The sequence below is a fragment of the Vombatus ursinus genome, unplaced genomic scaffold (genome assembly GCF_900497805.2).
Source record: "Vombatus ursinus unplaced genomic scaffold, bare-nosed wombat genome assembly UNPS02008961.1, whole genome shotgun sequence".
In the NCBI taxonomy this organism is placed as follows: Eukaryota; Metazoa; Chordata; class Mammalia; order Diprotodontia; family Vombatidae; genus Vombatus; species Vombatus ursinus.
This window is the reverse complement of record NW_020948739.1, coordinates 8,768,857-8,786,937: the sequence shown is the minus strand read 5'-3', so window position 1 is coordinate 8,786,937 and position 18,081 is coordinate 8,768,857. Positions and strand designations below refer to the sequence as shown.

General features: G+C 35.4%; 1 protein-coding gene across 3 annotated transcripts in view; it reads left to right on the top strand.

The window, feature by feature from the left end:
* UBR5 (ubiquitin protein ligase E3 component n-recognin 5) overlaps positions 1-18,081 on the top strand; it is a 176,449-nt gene that overhangs the window by 119,548 nt on the left and 38,820 nt on the right. For all 3 annotated transcript variants that reach the window (XM_027850037.1, XM_027850036.1, XM_027850035.1), the window contains exons 23-34: positions 2,789-2,940; positions 3,392-3,487; positions 3,870-3,993; positions 6,479-6,576; positions 9,701-9,849; positions 10,778-10,869; positions 11,198-11,344; positions 11,677-11,795; positions 11,884-12,010; positions 12,100-12,229; positions 13,258-13,418; positions 13,531-13,770. In XM_027850037.1, coding sequence (XP_027705838.1) covers positions 2,789-2,940; positions 3,392-3,487; positions 3,870-3,993; positions 6,479-6,576; positions 9,701-9,849; positions 10,778-10,869; positions 11,198-11,344; positions 11,677-11,795; positions 11,884-12,010; positions 12,100-12,229; positions 13,258-13,418; positions 13,531-13,770 — 1,635 coding nt within the window. The remainder of the gene's footprint in view (positions 1-2,788; positions 2,941-3,391; positions 3,488-3,869; positions 3,994-6,478; positions 6,577-9,700; positions 9,850-10,777; positions 10,870-11,197; positions 11,345-11,676; positions 11,796-11,883; positions 12,011-12,099; positions 12,230-13,257; positions 13,419-13,530; positions 13,771-18,081) is intronic.

The following is an 18,081-nucleotide window of genomic DNA, read 5'->3' as shown; positions in this document are numbered from 1 at the left end:
TACTGCAGTATTTTTAACCATTTCAAAATCAGGGCTGTCTGTTGAAACAGATGAAAGTACAGGAGTTTTAATCAATGTCTGACAATAGGAAATCCACAGAATCAATTTCATTGATGTCATCAGATAGCCAGCAATGGATTATATAAAAGTTGCCCCTTGATGAGTGTGCAGGCTTGAGAACTATGAGCTGTATGCCCAAAACTGATGCACTCTCAGTGTTAAGTTCTGTTATATTCCTTCAGATGATGATTTACCTCAAGTTTTGTTATATGACTGACTAGGTCCAGAGTACAAAGGGCAAATTTAGTGGAAAACATGATTGATGCATCTGATTGCAGGTGTATTTACCCTAGAGCTCCTTAATCTGGAAGACACATGACCTTCGCTTTTTTGTCACAGTGGTGTATTTGAACCATGACTGGATACTAAGGCTTCTGTAGTATGGATATAACGTGCTTACAAAGAGGAAATTACACCATCCTTGAATTCTTCCATATTGTCAGAAAATACGATGACTGCAGGCAAGCCTATAAGAAGAAAACTCAAAACTCTGAATCTTAGCAGCCAAGATGGTATATCCTCAGTATAATCCTCAGCCACTGAGGATCCAGGTGAATCTTCATGAATTGTGTACGACATCTTGAAGAATAATTTTCTTTTTTTAAGAATCTATAAGAGGACCTGGGCATTCTGTTAAAATCTTTACCCAAAGGAAAATGAAGAAAAGAGGCTAAGGACTTTTTAAAACTAAAAAAAAAAAACAAAAAAACAAAAACATAGGGGGAGGGATGACTTCTTGTCCCTCTCTTTTATAGGCATTTGACTAAATCAGAACTACAAAAGTGGAAATTCGCAAGTTCTTGATTTGTAAGCTTCATGTATTCTTCACACACTCTAAGCATTCCTCTTGTTGACAAAACTGTATCATGTACTTACTCTATGTGAATCAGCTATGTGGTGCTTCCCAGTTACTGTTCATTGTATCTTAAGACATTTTAAGGACACCAAATGTCTACTTCTAATTAGTTAAAATTGTAGAAGTACAAACAAGTACCACAGGTTAACTATTGTCCTGTTAGAGTACTCTAGTCATAGATCTCTGATACCAATCTAGAATTTCTGTGTATTTCTTTTAGAAAGGAATTAAGGTCATCCAGACTCAATGAAGTAACTTCTTACATTGTCTCTATGGATGTTCAGTTTAAGATCACAACCTGTGCATTTACAAAACAAGATATATTGCAGAAGAATTGTTTCCTTTAGAGAAAGTATTAACCATTGAATTTTTTTATGCATATTTAAAATGATTGCTTGCATAGATAGCTCCATGTTACTTTTTTCAGAATACATGTGTGTATACACACATGCACATACACACACATGCGTAAAGCACAGTGAAACGTTCCATATTTCAGATGTTTTTTCAAAACTTGGCAGCAACAAGAATTCCTGTAAAGATAATTTTTTTGTTTATAGTGGCATTATGGGAAATATGTATGTGATCTCAAGAAGAAATGAAAACATTTTAAAATGTAACCCATTTAAGTGGAAATTTTCTTTTCATAAAATACTATTACAAATGACATTATCATTTTTAAATCATGTCCAAAGTGATAATGTGAGAGCAACATATATGTTGTCTGGCCCTTTTGTTTGACTTTCTGTCACTTTATAAAGCTTTAGAGATTCTAGTGGATCGTAAGGATTTTTGTTGTTCGTGATGCAATTTTTTTGGTAGCCTTTGTAATTGTTTTCATTTCATTTTTCTTTGAATGAAGGGCATATTTGTCCAGTTTCACTTTTGTAGAGCAAGAAGTACTAAAAGTAATGCCATTTAAAGGTATACCTCAAAGATCTAGTTTCTTTTTTCATTATCCTTGTGATTGGAACCATCTCTTTCTGATATTTATATAAGTTCGAGAACTAAACTTCCTTGATCAAATTTTTTGCTTAATATTAATTTGCCTCTATTACTAGAACACAGAGGTGGTAAGTGTTCTATGATTTCACAAAACTAATTTAGATAGAGGCAATGTTCCGTTTTGTACTTTTGTTTAATACTTACTAATTATGAATCAGGGAAAACAATATTTGGCTTCTCATATTGAACTGTTTGCACTTTTTTTGAAGTTGTAAAAGGTGTTTTTAATTACTTGTAATCCCTTTTATTAAAGGGGTGGATTTGTTTCCTTATGATCCATTTAATATACGAGCATGACACAATGATTATAGGACTGAACTGGAAGCTAGGCCCTTACATACACACACACACACACACACACACACACACTCTCTCTCTCTCTCTCTCTCTCTCTCTCTCTCTCTCTCTCTCTCTCTCTCTCTCTCTGCCTCTCCCTGCCTCTCCCTCTCCCTCTCCCTCTCTGTCTCACTCACCTTTTGGCTCATTCTGTGAACCTGGAGTTGTCATATATCTGTCTAGAAGCAGCATATGGCATAGTGGGAAGAGCACATGTCTAAATACTAGGAGACCTAGTTTCTGTTCCTGTCTTTGTCACTAACTTGATGTGTGATACTGGGCACACCTTAGCCCCTCTACTTTCACCTTTCCTCCTCTGCAAAGTGATGGGTTTGGACCAGATGATGTTTAAGTTTCTTTCCAGCTCTGACATTCTATGTACCATAAATTTTCCTGAACTGGAGTAATATTTATTTGTAAAATACCTTTTGAACTTTGAAGAAAAAAAAAGTTCTGTGTAGCTATTCATTAACTTATAGTTTGGTAGCCAGATGTTAGTATTCACCTCCTTTCTTATCTGGTTCTTTCTAGTATGAGACTAAGGGAAATGATGAGACGTTCCTTGAGAGCAGCGGGTCTGGGTAGACATGAAGCTGGAGCTTCATCTAGTGACCACCAAGATCCAGTTTCTCCCCCGATAGCTCCTCCCAGCTGGGTTCCTGACCCTCCCGCCATGGATCCTGGTAAGGACTCTTATTTTTATATAGTATTTAAGATATTAAGAAAAAAGAAACTGATTTCCTCTGTGGAGTAAAGAATGTTATTTATCTATACAATATCTTAAATAGTTTTAGTAATCTAGCTACCAAATAATTTCTCTGAGAAAGGCGTTAATTTTAAAATTTGTTGAAATGCTAGAAATAGAATTTTAAATTACTTTCAGCATCTCTTCTCTATAAGAATGTTCTCTTTATATTCTTTTTTAAAAAGTTAAACCCTTTATATGTTAATAAATCAGAGTAGTCATTAATCTAAGTGGATTCATTTTATTGTATTTTTTTTTTTAATCCATTTTGACCTCTGTCTGACCTGACGTGGCTAGCAGTAAAAAGCCTTAGGGTCAATTAAGAGAGCAACTTGTTAGGGATATGTTTTATATAATGATGTACATCCTGCTGTTCTGTTTACTGAAAGATGGTGACATTGATTTTATCCTGGCCCCCGCTGTGGGATCTCTTACCACAGCAGCGACTGGCACTGGTCAAGGACCAAGCACCTCCACCATCCCAGGTGAGAATCCACTGTTTATCTGCATAGGCATTATGAAAAAGAAGAGGGTTTGCTTTGCTCATAGGCTTCTACATATACTCATATTACCTAAAGTTCTATTGTCTTGATTGGAAAAGTGTCTGATCTTCTCTAAATTAACGTTTTACACTCCAGCAAAAATGTGGCATATATGTAGATATCCTTAGAATTTACTCAGGTTTATAAAAGTATTCTGAACTTGTAAAAATTCTTTTTAATGAAAATAATAACTCACAACTAATAGTAGATTTTTTCTTAACAAAATGATCTATTTAATCATTTAACTTAATACATAATTCTGGGTTATATTTTATATAACACAGATTTTGATGTTTTATTACAAATCTCTTGTGTTTAATTACAGGTCCCTCCACTGAGCCATCTGTAGTAGAGTCAAAAGATCGAAAAGCAAATGCTCACTTTATACTAAAATTGTTATGTGACAGTGTTGTTCTGCAGCCTTATTTACGAGAACTCTTATCTGCCAAGTAAGACATTTTATTTTTCACTTTAAAATTCAGTTGAAGTTGTTATTTAAATAACTGTTTGAAATTTTTTCATAGAAAATATTAATAATTTTTTTATGTTAACATCATTTGTCTGTAAGAAATTTCTAATCCCATGTTCCCCACTTGGTTCTCTAGCCTGTTGTTTAGAGTTGTTATATCTTGCCATCATTTAATGGACATTCAAAAATACAAATTAATTTACTTAATATCAAAAGTAAATTAGGTGGGGCTCATCTGCCAATACAAAAACCTCATAATATATAACATTTGTGTGTGTGTGTGTATGTGTGTATCTGACACTTAGTTATATATTAGTTATATAAGCATGAAGATTTATTATTTATTTAGTTATATCATCATAAAGATTTATTTCTCATGTGTATTGAAATTAGTGTCACCCAATCATGAGGCAAGTCAGAATTTTCCACTCTTTGGCCGTGAACTAAAGGGAAATGGCTTGTTTTCATTTGATGCTTTTTTGGTATTTGTTTATTTGTTTGTTTGTTTGTTTTGGGCTAGGCAGTTGGGATTAAGTGACTTGCCCATGCTCACACAGCTAGTAAGAATCTGAGTGTCTGAGGCCATATTTTAACTCAGGTCCTCCTGACTCCAGAGCTGGTACTCTATCCATTGTGCCACCTAGCTGCCCCCATTTAATGCTGCTTATATCCGAAAGATGGTATTTTGTCTCAGTAGCAAATGAGTACAAATTATCATTTGCTAGGTTCTTGAGCACAGTTATAAGAATTCTGTCTTCAGAGTCCGCGCGCTTGAGTTTTAATTTTACCTCTTATACTGTGTGATAGTGGGCGAGTTACTTGTCATATCTGGGCCTTGGTATTTTCCCCTTAAAGAGAGTTGTCTACTTTGGACCAGTCACCTCTCAGTTTGTTGACTGCTGACATGCATTATGACAAACATACAAGAATGTATCTATGCATGTGGGTATCTCAGTCAGTAAACATTTATAAAGAATGTACTATGTTCTAGGCACTGTACTAGGTGCTGGGGTTACAAATATGAGGAATGAAACTATCCCAATTCTCATGGAAGACTAGTTATATATGAGGCAGCCAGGTAGCATAGCAGATAGAATGTTAGACTTGGAGTCAAGAGTTCAACTCTTGCCTTAGGTGCTTACTTGCTAGGCAAGTCATTTAACTTTTTTCAGCTTCGGTTTCTTTATCAGCAACATGGTGATAATAATAGAACATACCTAACACAGTTGTGAACATTAAATGAGATAATGTATGTAAAGTGCTTTGCAAACATTTAAAATGCTCTATACGAATGCTAGGTATTATATGTCTATACAGAGAATAACTTCAGATAGTTGGGGAGGTCAGTAGTAGCTTTGGGAAGATGTCAGAAAATATTACATTTAGGTGGTATTGCTTGAAGAAGAAAGATCTAAGGATGAGGTGAGGAGAGAATCCATATTTATGTACACAGAAACAGTACATCTTTCTACTTCAGCATTTCCTTGAATCTAATTTCATATATAAACTGATATTTTGGGATATTATCCCTGAGTCCTCTAGGTATATTTAGATTCTCTTTCCCTTTATTTTTAAAAATTATTTTATCTTTAATTCGGTATTGAGGCATTGAATTTTCTGTCATAATGTCTTTAATACCAAAATTATTAGGTATGAGCAGTAAAAGAGGTATTCCTTATTTCTCTTAATTCTACACCTATGCACAAAACCATGAAATTATCAGAAAAACATTGAACTCTCATATAGTGTGGGAAAAGTACTGGGACTTCAAACCCAGACGACCTTTCGCATATCACTTGACCTTTCCTGTACTGCAGTGTCTTCATTTGTTAAATGAGGGGAGAGGAATCCGAAGGTGATCCATAAGGTCTTTTCTAGCCCTAAATCTTATGAATTTCATATTAGACATAGTAAGTTCCAATAAATGGACATCAAAGTGGAATTACTTAAACCACAATATGAAATACGATTTGTAATGAGAATTTGGAAGATCAGTACAAAATCTTCCTTCATGTCATGTTAATTGTTACAACTGTGTCAGTTTCTGAATGGGAAGAGTAGAGAGAGAAAGAGAGAGAAAGCAGTAAATTATTTAACAGTAATACTTGAGGAGAAAGGAGACCCAGCAAAAAACTAGAAAGAGACATGGTACCTTCCATGCCTATTGAGTTAAGAGCTATGATAATGGTAACCAAACCCAAAGAGGAGGAACACTTTTCAAAGACAAGTATATTAACTAATTTCCCACGAACACATTATCTGCTTCATCTGTGTAGTTCTATTAACATTGACCATTGTTGTTTTTTTAATCTTTGAATCCCTAGTACCTCTAGTACAGTGTCTTGTATGTGTAGTAGATACTTAATAAGTATTATTTGAATTTAATACTTTTGAGAAATCAATTAAACATTTCAAGCATTAATAGAAATATTTTAAGTTATAATATGAGATTCTTCTTATCCTAGGGATGCAAGAGGTATGACACCATTTATGTCTGCTGTAAGTGGCCGAGCTTACCCTGCTGCAATCACCATCTTAGAAACAGCGCAGAAAATTGCAAAAGGTAAATTTGTTTAATTTCCCAAATATACAGAATTATTCATTTATTTTATGTTAAAAAAATTTTTCTGTATTTAATATAATTTAATGGAACCTAATAAATAGGTAATTACATCTTTTAATGAGAAAATTTCTCTTTTGAAATATTTTTCTTTTGTGAAAAAGATTTTGTGTATCTCCCAGCTCTCCTCACAAATTGTGGAATGTAAATTTCTCAACATATTCTTTTCTTCCCCATTAGAATGTACGCTGTCAGCAAGTAAGAGTACTTTTATTCTTTGTATTGGTATATATAATACACATGTAATAAGTTCTTGTTAAAGAGTTGATTATGGATAGCAATTAAGAAATTGAATTAGATTTGTTTTGATTTGTCCTACCTTTCTGTCCTGGACAGAGATATAATAGAATAATGTAGAAAGATTCTTGAATTTAGCTAATTACTTAGTATTTCGACTCAATAGTCGAGTTAGGCCACAGTCTACACATTTGATGAGTATATGTAGCTCAAATTTAACTTTCCTTTTTGCTACACAGTACTCTTCCTTAAGAGAGTCACTTCCCACATACTTGACTCATTCATCTCTCCTCTGACCCTTTTCCAAATGTCATTTGAATTTGTGTCATCAGTGTTTCTTTCCATTATTGTTTACTGCCTATTTTCTACATTTGATTTCACCTGCATCATGAAGGAGGAGAGCTTTTTGATTCTCTTAGTAGCAATTAATAACATGAGTACATGAGTCCTTTTGCACTTACGTCTTCTCTTGGATATTTTTTAACCTGATATTCATTGGCCCTGCCTTTCTTTAGTTATCTTTTGATTATCTCTTACTGTTAGTGATGGACACTAACTATAAATCAGAGGACCCCATTTCCTTTCATCTATTGTCTGCCCCCTGTATCCTTAAGATAACATGCTTATTACTGTATGTTCTCTTTTAAAAATACACTTTATTGATACTTTGTTTTTTATCACTTACGCTTGTCAGTTTTTTTCTTCCTCTCCCCAGTTCCTCCTCCTTTTAATAATAAGAATAAAGGAGAAAGGAGTACCTAAAATTAATATAAAAAATGAACAGATTTAACAGTTAACAAAATTTACATCTAAAAAATCCAATATTACATAGTGTTCTAATATAAAAATCCATTTTTATAATTATCTTTCAACCATATATACAAGCACAGAAACAGGAGGAACATACACGCCCCATCCCAAGTGTCTCTCATCTCAATATTAAACATCTCTATAGCAGAGCATCTTCTTTCAGCATTTTCCAGCTTGTCCTTTTTATCTTCACTGGTATTCTCCATTGGTGCTCTGGTATATAAGCTATAGTGGTGAGCCTTGGATAAAAAGGGGGAGAAAATGCTGTAGTTTCTTTCCTTGGTGGTTCTTCCCCTTCTCCCTCTCACCCCTTAAGTAGAGAGAGGGTTCATTTTCTCAATTTATTATACAAACAAACCCTTCCCAAATAAAATCTTTGACTCTGAAAGGCTTTTAACTCTAGCTGACACATAGGGGCCTTCCCACTTGGACCTGAGAAATGCAACTTCTCCAGTGCTATCATACTTAGCTTTACTCTGGCACAAGCACAAATACTGGTGCGGTACAAGTACAAATACTAATACAGTACAAGTAGAGGTTCCAGTCAAGTATAAGTCCCTGTCCTCATGCTCATTTTGCCAAGTAAAGATCTATCCCCTTCCAAAATATGTTCCTCTTGTGAAATTTATCCTTAAGAATACAGCTTTCTATTTGCCAGGATAACTGAATTGTGGGCCATATAAATTTACAATAACCCTTTAGAGGTGGTGAGACTTGGTAAAGATTTAGGCCACTTTATGAAGTGAAGGAAGAGTTAATGGCAGAAGGTATATGAGTGATAGGAGATGTGAGAGAGAAATCTCAGTGATGTCAATTTCTTTTGTAAAATATGAGGCAAGCCTCTGTGCTAAGAGGATATGGGTAGAGAGTGCAATGGGAGATTTGAGGAGGGGTGAAAAATTTTGGAAAAGCCACCATGGATAGTAGGATAAGGAGTTAGTAGGATTGCCTAACAGCAATGAGAGCATAGTGGACCCTTCAGAACAGTTGTGTGATTTTTCTGCACCTTTATTCAACAGCATGTATATAGGAGTAAAGGTGGCACATAGAATGAGTGTTCAGCATTGAGGCCAAAATGATGAGAGGGTTAGGAATTCAAGAGACGAAGACAGAGTAGAATTTAATTGCTTCATTTGTGAGATTAAGATGGGAAAAAGAGGAGAGAGCGGGAGCTAGCCCTGGGGAAAAATTGAAGGGTCATGGGCTTGGAGATCATGATGAGGATAGAGAATAGGGTTATATAAGGAAGAACAAGAGAGGAAAAGCCAATAGATAAGGATTTTAGAATCCTTGAATGTGGAGGTAGTACATTTGTGGGTGATGGCAAGATCAAGGGTATGACAGTTATTGTTATTTGAATACTGTGGCTAAAGGAATGGAGAGGACCATAGAATATTTGGATTACATATAATTAAGCTTTTGCAGGAACAAAATTAATGTAGGTCTGATAAGGGAATTTAAGATAAGATTTTCATTCTGTCTGCTTAGATGAACTATCTCCACTTTTTAAAGAAGTTTTATTGATGTCTTCTTTTTACATTACAAATTACATGAAAAGTCCCTTGTAACAACGTAAAAGAATTAAGCAAAACTAACAACAAAATTACCTCATCTGTAAGTGCATGAAACATTCTGTATCTGTAGCATCCCCCCAACCTCTTTATTAAAAAAATTTTTCTGATAAACAGAAATCTGTTTTTTCTCATTTTTCCTCCATTGGGAATAAGAGGAAAGGAAAAAAAAACAAATTCTTTGTTACAAACGTGCTTTAGTAAAGCAAACAAATAACTTGCATCTTTTCAGATGAACTTATTTAGCCTGCCTCTGTTGTATGCTGCTATTTCATGATATATCATATTCTGCGTCACTTGGTTGGATTTCATTCTGCATATTCTTTTGACTTTAATATGTAATAGTTTAATATTTATACTGTGTTTGCTAAGCATCCCATTTGAGGAAAGAACTAAGTGACACAGTGAAAGAATCCTTTCATATAAATCATTGTTCTCAATCCTTATAGCAGAGGCATCTTCAAGTGAAAAAGAAGATGATGTATTTATGGGAATGGTTTGTCCATCTGGCACAAATCCTGATGATTCTCCTTTATATGTCTTGTGTTGCAATGATACATGTAGTTTTACCTGGACTGGAACAGAGCACATTAATCAGGTAAGTAATACTATGTAGCATGGAGTCTGAAATGTTAATTGTAATCCAGTTAAGATGGTAAAAAATATTTCTCCAGTTCCACTTTCCTTGTCCTGTACTCTTACTTTACAGTTGAAATTCATTAACTGGGTACCAGACAATCAAATAATTTTCAGGTTTTGTATTAAAAATTTTCACAAAAAAGAATTATTTATTTTACTTCCATATTTAAGAGATTTATGATTTTATCTGTGTGAGTACTTTTTCAACCAGTGTAGATTGTAACCCAACCATTCCTTAGTAGTCTTTGTGATTTGATTTGCTCCGCTCCTTCTGGGGAAAAGGAAAAAAGAATTGGGAAAAAGAAATCACCTGTCTTAATATCTATTTGTGGATCTCAAAAAACATTTTATTTTAAATTTTTTCAAAGTGGGAATAGGGCAGTTTATGCAGTACCCTTGAGGGAAGGCTATATTAACAAAATCTGAGTTCATGTAATACACTATTATAGTTCAAAAACTAGTAATATCAGGTCTACAGAACCTTGTTAGGTAATTTGATGTACATGTGTATCTTTCCATGCAGCAAGCATAGCAACTTTTTTTCAGAAAACTGAGTGTTTTTTAAAGTGCTAGTTTTAATACTGCATTTTTACATGTGATATATGTGGAACAATGACTTTCCCCAGTGGCACAGTGGAAAGAGCAATGGATTTGGAGTCTTGAGAACCCAGACTCAAATTTCACTTTTGCAATGTACTTTGTATGATTTATGGCAAGTTACCGAACCTCCAGGGCCCAAGTTTCCTCATCTTTGAGATGATAAGGATCTATGATCCTGTGATTGAGTTTAACAGTTGCCAAACCTATGAAAAAAAGTAGTTGTCTGTCACAGCCATACAACTTTAAAAGTGTAATTATTATTTTTATATTATACATTTTGATTTTAGGATATTTTTGAGTGTCGAACTTGTGGATTACTAGAATCACTTTGCTGTTGTACAGAATGCGCGAGAGTTTGTCATAAAGGTCATGATTACAAGTAAGTATTAGTCTTAAATTTACTAGCACCTTTCATACCACCTTCTTGCTTTAAATATTGAAGCAGTTGATTAATAATGCTTAGACAGACGTGGTAGGCATCAGTCACCCTTTTTCCAGGAGTTCTGTGTGATCGGCTAGTTAGGCAGGGCATGCAGCTCTGATGCCACTTCATCTTGTATATCCAGTACTTTTTACTGCATATTTGAAAATGGGCTCATAAGCTTCACAGGGTTCTTCACTTTCAATACATACCTATACAAATGACACTTACTTGAGAAATATTTTCAGAACTTTAGTTTGAAGACTTCTGTATGGGTTCTTTTTAGACTCAAGCGGACTTCCCCGACAGCTTACTGTGATTGCTGGGAGAAATGCAAATGTAAAACCCTCATTGCTGGGCAAAAATCTGCACGTCTCGATCTGCTTTATCGGCTGCTCACTACCACTAACCTGGTCACTCTGCCAAACAGCAGGCAAGTATAGAAATCACTGTGCACACAAACAGGTTGGTCTCCTCATGTATATTTTTGTTGTTGTTGTTTTTTTGTTTGTTTGTTTTTAGGCAATTGGGGTTAAGTGACTTGCCCAGGGTCACACAGCTAGTAAGTGTCAAGTGTTTGGTCTAAGGCCGGATTTGAACTCAGGTCCTCCTGAGTTCAGGGCCGATGCTCTATATTGTGCCACCTAGCTGCCCGCTCCTCATGTATATTTACATGTACACCAGGAAATAGTAATAGATGGTATCAGTAGAAATCTTTTTCTATTTTAATGTTTTATGTGGCCCTTTGACTCTCTTGTTCCCTAGGGGAGAACACCTTCTGCTGTTTTTAGTCCAGACTGTGGCCAGGCAGACAGTGGAGCACTGCCAGTATCGGCCACCTAGAATCCGAGAAGACCGCAACCGGAAAACTGCAAATCCTGAGGGTGAGCATGACACAAATATTGGTTCGAGGGTGAAAAGTAAAGCCCCAGGCCCTCATCACTCTTAACTTCTCTTTTTACTTTCTTCCAGACTCAGATATGCCTGATCATGATTTAGAGCCTCCAAGATTTGCTCAACTTGCTTTGGAGAGGGTTTTACAGGACTGGAATGCTCTGAAATCTATGATTATGTTTGGTTCACAAGAGAATAAAGATCCGTATGTACTAATCAGTAAATTTTCATTTTAGTAATTTGTATTTACATAGGGTAGACACTTGAATGTAATTTTTCTGTCATTTTTTCAAGTCTCAGTGCCAGCAGTAGAATAGGTCACCTTTTGCCTGAAGAGCAAGTATACCTTAATCAGCAAAGTGGCACAATTCGATTGGACTGTTTCACACACTGCCTTATAGTTAAGTGTACAGCAGACATTTTGGTGAGTAACTTGACTGTTTACTTTGACATCTTTAAAGTGTTACTATAAAATTTTGTTAGAATTTATGTTGTCTAAAATACTAACTTTACAAATGTGCTCCTGTTTACTTGAAAAATGCTACCAATCCAAGCAGTAAGTCTAGTAAAATAAACTAGAATTTGAGGATTGGGAATTTTGGTTTAATCAATCTGTCATCAAGCATTTATTAAACATCTGCTGTGTTCCAGGCACTTGTGCTGGGCCCTTGGAAATATATAAAGACAAAAATGAAACTGTCTGCCCTTAAGGAGCTTGCAGAAGAGGATTTGTTGCTTGTACAGATATTTATAGTGCATAAAAAATAAATATGAAGAAATTTCAAGGAGGATAGAGTAGTTAGCCAGAAAGAGACCTCTTGTAAGGAAGTATTGCTTTGACTGCATTTAGGGATTATGAGTGGCTTAATTTAAAATTAAACAGAAGCTTCCCTTTTTTGAACTTAATGATATTCTTCTTAGATATTTAATCTTTTTCAAATTAGTATACTGTTGTGAAATATGTTTAACTACCCTGCAGAGCCTTAAGATTATTATGTGTATCATTTGTCATTGTATTATAGATGTAGGTGCTGTAGGAAGATTGGACTAAATCTATACTTCCCCTAGACACATCCCCTGGAAGATGTTTATGTGTAGTAGTGTTCTGTTGTGATTAATTGTTTTATTATAGGTTTTGTTCCCCTATTTGCTGTTCCCTTCTAAAACTAACCTTCAGCAATCTTCCCTACCCCAAAAAAACCCCCTCCACAACTCTGTTAATTTGTGGATTCCAACTTAGTTGAGTACTGTTTAATTAGAGTGCTTTCTTGTCATGTGACTGCTGGCAAGTTTTCAGAATTCTTTTATGATTGATTTTGACTTTTTTTTATTTGAAGCATTGTTCGAACAAATGAAAATCCTACACTGAGTTTTACAATAGTGCTGAATAAAAATACATAGGGGAACTTCATGGCGTTTGAAAAATGGTTATAATTGGAGCACTCTGTTTAGCTTTTAGACACACTGCTTGGTACTCTTGTGAAAGAACTACAAAATAAATACACACCTGGTCGTAGAGAAGAAGCTATTGCTGTTACAATGAGGTTTCTGCGTTCAGTGGCAAGAGTTTTTGTCATTCTTAGTGTGGAAATGGCCTCATCCAAAAAGAAAAAGTAAGATTCTGTTTATTTTCAATATTCCTTTTTTGGTTTTTCTGGCACATAGTTTTTTAGCTTGTTCGTTATATTCAAAGGATTGTAAAAAAATTTATTCTTATTTTTTCAGCAACTTTATTCCACAGCCAATTGGGAAGTGCAAGCGAGTATTTCAAGCATTGTTGCCATATGCTGTGGAAGAACTGTGTAATGTAGCTGAATCCTTGATTATTCCAGTTAGGATGGGGATTGCTCGTCCCACTGCCCCATTTACTCTAGCTAGTACTAGTATAGACGCTATGCAGGGCAGTGAAGAGCTCTTTTCTGTGGAGCCACTACCGCCAAGACCATCATCAGACCAGTCTAACAGGTAAATTTCATTTCTAGTGCTTGTTCTCATTATCTCATTAGCTGGGTGCCACTGGCAGCAGTCTTCTGAATTCCGTCTGTTGCCATTAATGTTTATAGTACACAAGTCTTGAAAACTGTTGGCTTGACTTGCCTATATGACTGCCAAGAGGGGGAAAGGTGAAGTAACAACATATATTTATAAAACAATCCTGTATAAACTCAGTGGTCTTCCTGGAAACATCTTACACGTATTGCCTTTTCTGTCTCTTTTCATCTTGGGTATATGCTGCATGTGTTGACCTGGAAAGGACTGTAAACCCAGGTGCTTATTTATCTTCATCTGCTTCACTGAGCTACAGTTTCTGTTGCCCAGTGTCACAGACCAGAAAGAATTGAAAAAGATAATAAAAGCGTAATAACTGAATCATGGTCCAGAGATGATTGATCTTGAGACTTTGAGTCCCTCTCCACTCCAATATATTATGCACACAGCTGCCAAAGTGATAGTCCTCAAGCACAGATCTGACCTTGTCACTCCTCTGCTCAGTACACTCATGATTTGATTTCCCTGTTAGCCTCTAGAATCAGAGTCCTGTCTCCTTAATAATATAGTGCCATCCTACCTTAATAAACGTTATTCCCTTTGATATACATATAGAGGTCCAACTAAACTGGTCTTTTTATATTCCTAAAAAGTGATGCTCCATTGCCTACCTTTATGACTTACAAGGTCCTTGGAGGGTAGGTATTGTTTTCCTTTTGTCTTGGTAATCCCAGTCATTGCTTAATAAATGCCTGTTGATTGTTTGATAAGCCCAAGTGGGATTTATTTGTGTTAGTCTTTTAGCCAGCTTCTGATTATATAATTCCATGTCCTTCAGTCACCTTGTTGTTCACAGATAACATCATTTTGTGGGCATTCTGTGAAGTTTGAAGATGGTGTTAAAAGCTTGTATTCCAGACATAGGGAGAAGATGTTAATATTTTCTTTTATAGGTTCCTTAGGGCCGTTTTGTTTACACCTCACTCATTTTACTTTTTTATCAAATAAAGTGTCAACTTCCCAATATTTAAATATCACATATTGCCTGGCTATTTACTAGCAACTGGAAGGTTTTAACTAGTTCCATCAAGTTTGTTTGGCATTTCTGCCCCCTTTTCTCTGAGTATTCATCTTGTCCTCAATTTGCCAAGAGTCACTTTTTAGTTTTTCATCTTTTATGATGAAGGCATTTTTATGCTTAATGGTTTCTAATTACATCAGACCTTTTTCTTATGCACAGGTTCCTACAGTGGGCTATACTAACCCCTGGAGGGCACTGGAAGGATGTTTGGGGTAGTAGCCTCAGATGCAGTTGAGGGGCATTGAATAAAAATAAAGGGGTAGTGGGAGCATAAGGAAAGAAGAGAAGAACATTTTGAAAAACTGTTCATACATGTTTCATCTGTTGTGTAACAGTTAAAGTTGTAGTGATTGTATTATTTTCCAAATAAACATACAAAATGCAAGTTATAACTGATAAGTGGTCGAGACCACCAGTAGGTCTTAATAAGCAAGTGTTGGCAGGTGAGCATGTCCTACTTTGTTGGGAAGTCCAGCATGCATCAGCAGGAATATTTGCATGTAATGACTTGTTTGTAATATGATACTATACAGTTATATGATGCAGCGTTGTATTATCAAAATTTCAATGCAGGAAAAAAACTACAAATTTACAATAAATTACTAAATTTATGGTGTGTCATTTAAAAATTATATGTTTTTGAAATGATGAAAATTTTAAAAAACTCTTAAAGGGTTGAAGAAAGTAGATTTCTATAGGGGCACTGAGTAATTTTTAAAGTGGGTATTGGGCCAAATAAGTTTGGGAATCTTTTTTCTTGTGAATGACTCAACATGACTCTGACTGTTTAAAAAAAATGACAGAAAAGTTTTTGGTTTTTTTTTTTGCATCTGTAAGAAATAACACGTGTAAAGTGTTATATAAATACTACCTATCATTGTTTTCACAAAACAGAAAAGGAGTTAACAAAACAAAAATCTATGGATAAATTTTTTTTACCTTATTCAATGAAAGAGCAGATCTATAAAAATCTTTGTTTACTTTAGCAAACATTTGGCATCTATTGTGTGCAAATTTCAGATAGGATGATTTACATTATCCTGTCTATAAATGATACAGGTTTATTTGTGGTAAGCACATTTTGTGTAATTAAATGGTAACAGTGCTTAAATCTATTTGGTTCTCTCCTGTAGATTAGACATTAGGATGTATCCTCTTTTGCATCTGGAACATCTTTGGATTTTGCAGGCTATTTTTATCCATGAAAATGGAGAATATATGTTCTGGCAGCTTCATTTCAGAGCCTTTAGGGCCTTTTTGATAGAAAGAGTTGAAGCCTAAACATGAGATGAGACTTTGCAATTACTTTCAGCAAACACAGATTATTTTGCAACATTGTTTACTTTGCTTTCAAAGTTCAAGACTTGTTGAGATTTTGTTAGCAAAAGAAAAATACCATGCTAAATAGGACTAAGGTATTAGGTCTAATGATCTAATGATTAAATAGGTCTCCCAATGTGTATGAGACACTGTGTTAGGGGCTAGAGGTACCAATACAAATCATAAAATGACCCTTGCTCTCAAGGAGCTTACCTTCTTTGAAAGATGACAACCTGTATGTATCTGAATATATAGATGTTTTTAAATACTTACAGAACAAATGGCACAATATTCAGGGTGGGCAGGTACTTGGGATCAAAAACAGTTTTCTAAAGAAAGTAGTGTTTTAGAATGGAGGAGGAAGGGAAAAAGCATTTATTAAGTGCCTTCTGTGTGCCAGCACTTTTACAAATAGTATCTCATTTGAACCTTGAAGAAAGTGGAGCCAATAGTCGTGGACTGACTTACCCAAGGTCATATAGGTTGTAAGTGTCTGAGGTTTTCCTGACTCCAGGCCTGGTGCTGGCTCTCTCCACTGGGACACCTTTCTCCTTAAGAGAATAATTCTAGCCGGGGGAGGCAGGGGTGATTGGAGGAAGGTCAGTGAAGCAGGAAATGGAAGGCTGTGTTTTAGGAATACAAAAAAATAACAGTTGGATGAAACACACAGTGTTATTAGGAGAACAAAGTATAATGAGACTTGGAAAAAAAAAGATTTGGGTCTCATTTTGAAGAATAAAAAAACTAAACAGAGGAGTTTATAATTGATTATAGAGGCTTTCAGGGACCCATTAGAATTTGAGGGGGTGAGAGTAATGATCATATCTACTGAAGGCAAATCATTTTTGTAGCTGTTTGTAGAATGAGTTGACTAGAGAAGGCAATTATGAGCCAAAGTCATAGCTATGTGAATTGAGAGAAGGGGTCAGATGGGAGAGATGTGAAAGTAGAAATGACAGGATTTGATAACTGATTAGATATAAGGGATGAGAAGTTGAGAATAAATCCAAAGTTATGAACTTGAGAAACTAGAATGTTGGTGCCTTTAGCAGAAAATGCGGAAATTTTAAAGAGGGGAGTTGTGGGAAAGGCAGTGAGTTCTCTTTAAGACATAAATTTGAGATGTTTCAGAGGCATCCAGTTTGAAATGTCTAGTAGGCAGTTGTTGATGTAGGACTGAATCTCAGCTAGGGCTATGATATTTAAATCTTTGAGTCATCTGCATAACGATAATAATTAAACCAGTAGGAACTAGTTAGATCTCCAAGAGATAGTTTAGAGAGAAATGAAAAGAAGTCCCAGAACAGAGCCCTGGGAAAACATCCACAATTAGGGGGCAAAATGTAGATAATGAGCCAGCAAAGAAAACTGAGGAGTGTTCAGAAAGCGAAAGGAGATCGAAGAAAATATGTCATGAAAACCTAGAAAAGAGAAGTTCATTCATTCCCCATCTTCCTCCTGAAGACTTTTCATTTTTTGCTGTAGTTATATATTGAACTCAACCTACTCCAAATTAACCACTAAAAATTGGGATCCAAATTTAGTGCAATTTTTTTGTACTAAACTTATAATTCTGTTCTGATACTTAATTCATTGTCGTATGGTGATGACCTTGAGATCTGGAAAGCTTTACCAATGTGGTAATGTCCGCCAGATATTGCGAAGATGGATAAAATCTGTCTTCTGAGGAGCTCTGTTACTAATCAGTGGAAGGTTAACTAGTAAATGATCAATTCATTTTAGTTGCCTCAAAATCTACTAACAAAATAACTTAGAAATATCGTGAATACCACTTAAGTTTTCTGGTAGGCAATTCACTGTTCATTAATGGCCTCAGACACTTACTAGCTGTGTGGTCCTGGGCAAGTCACTTAATCCAGTTTGCC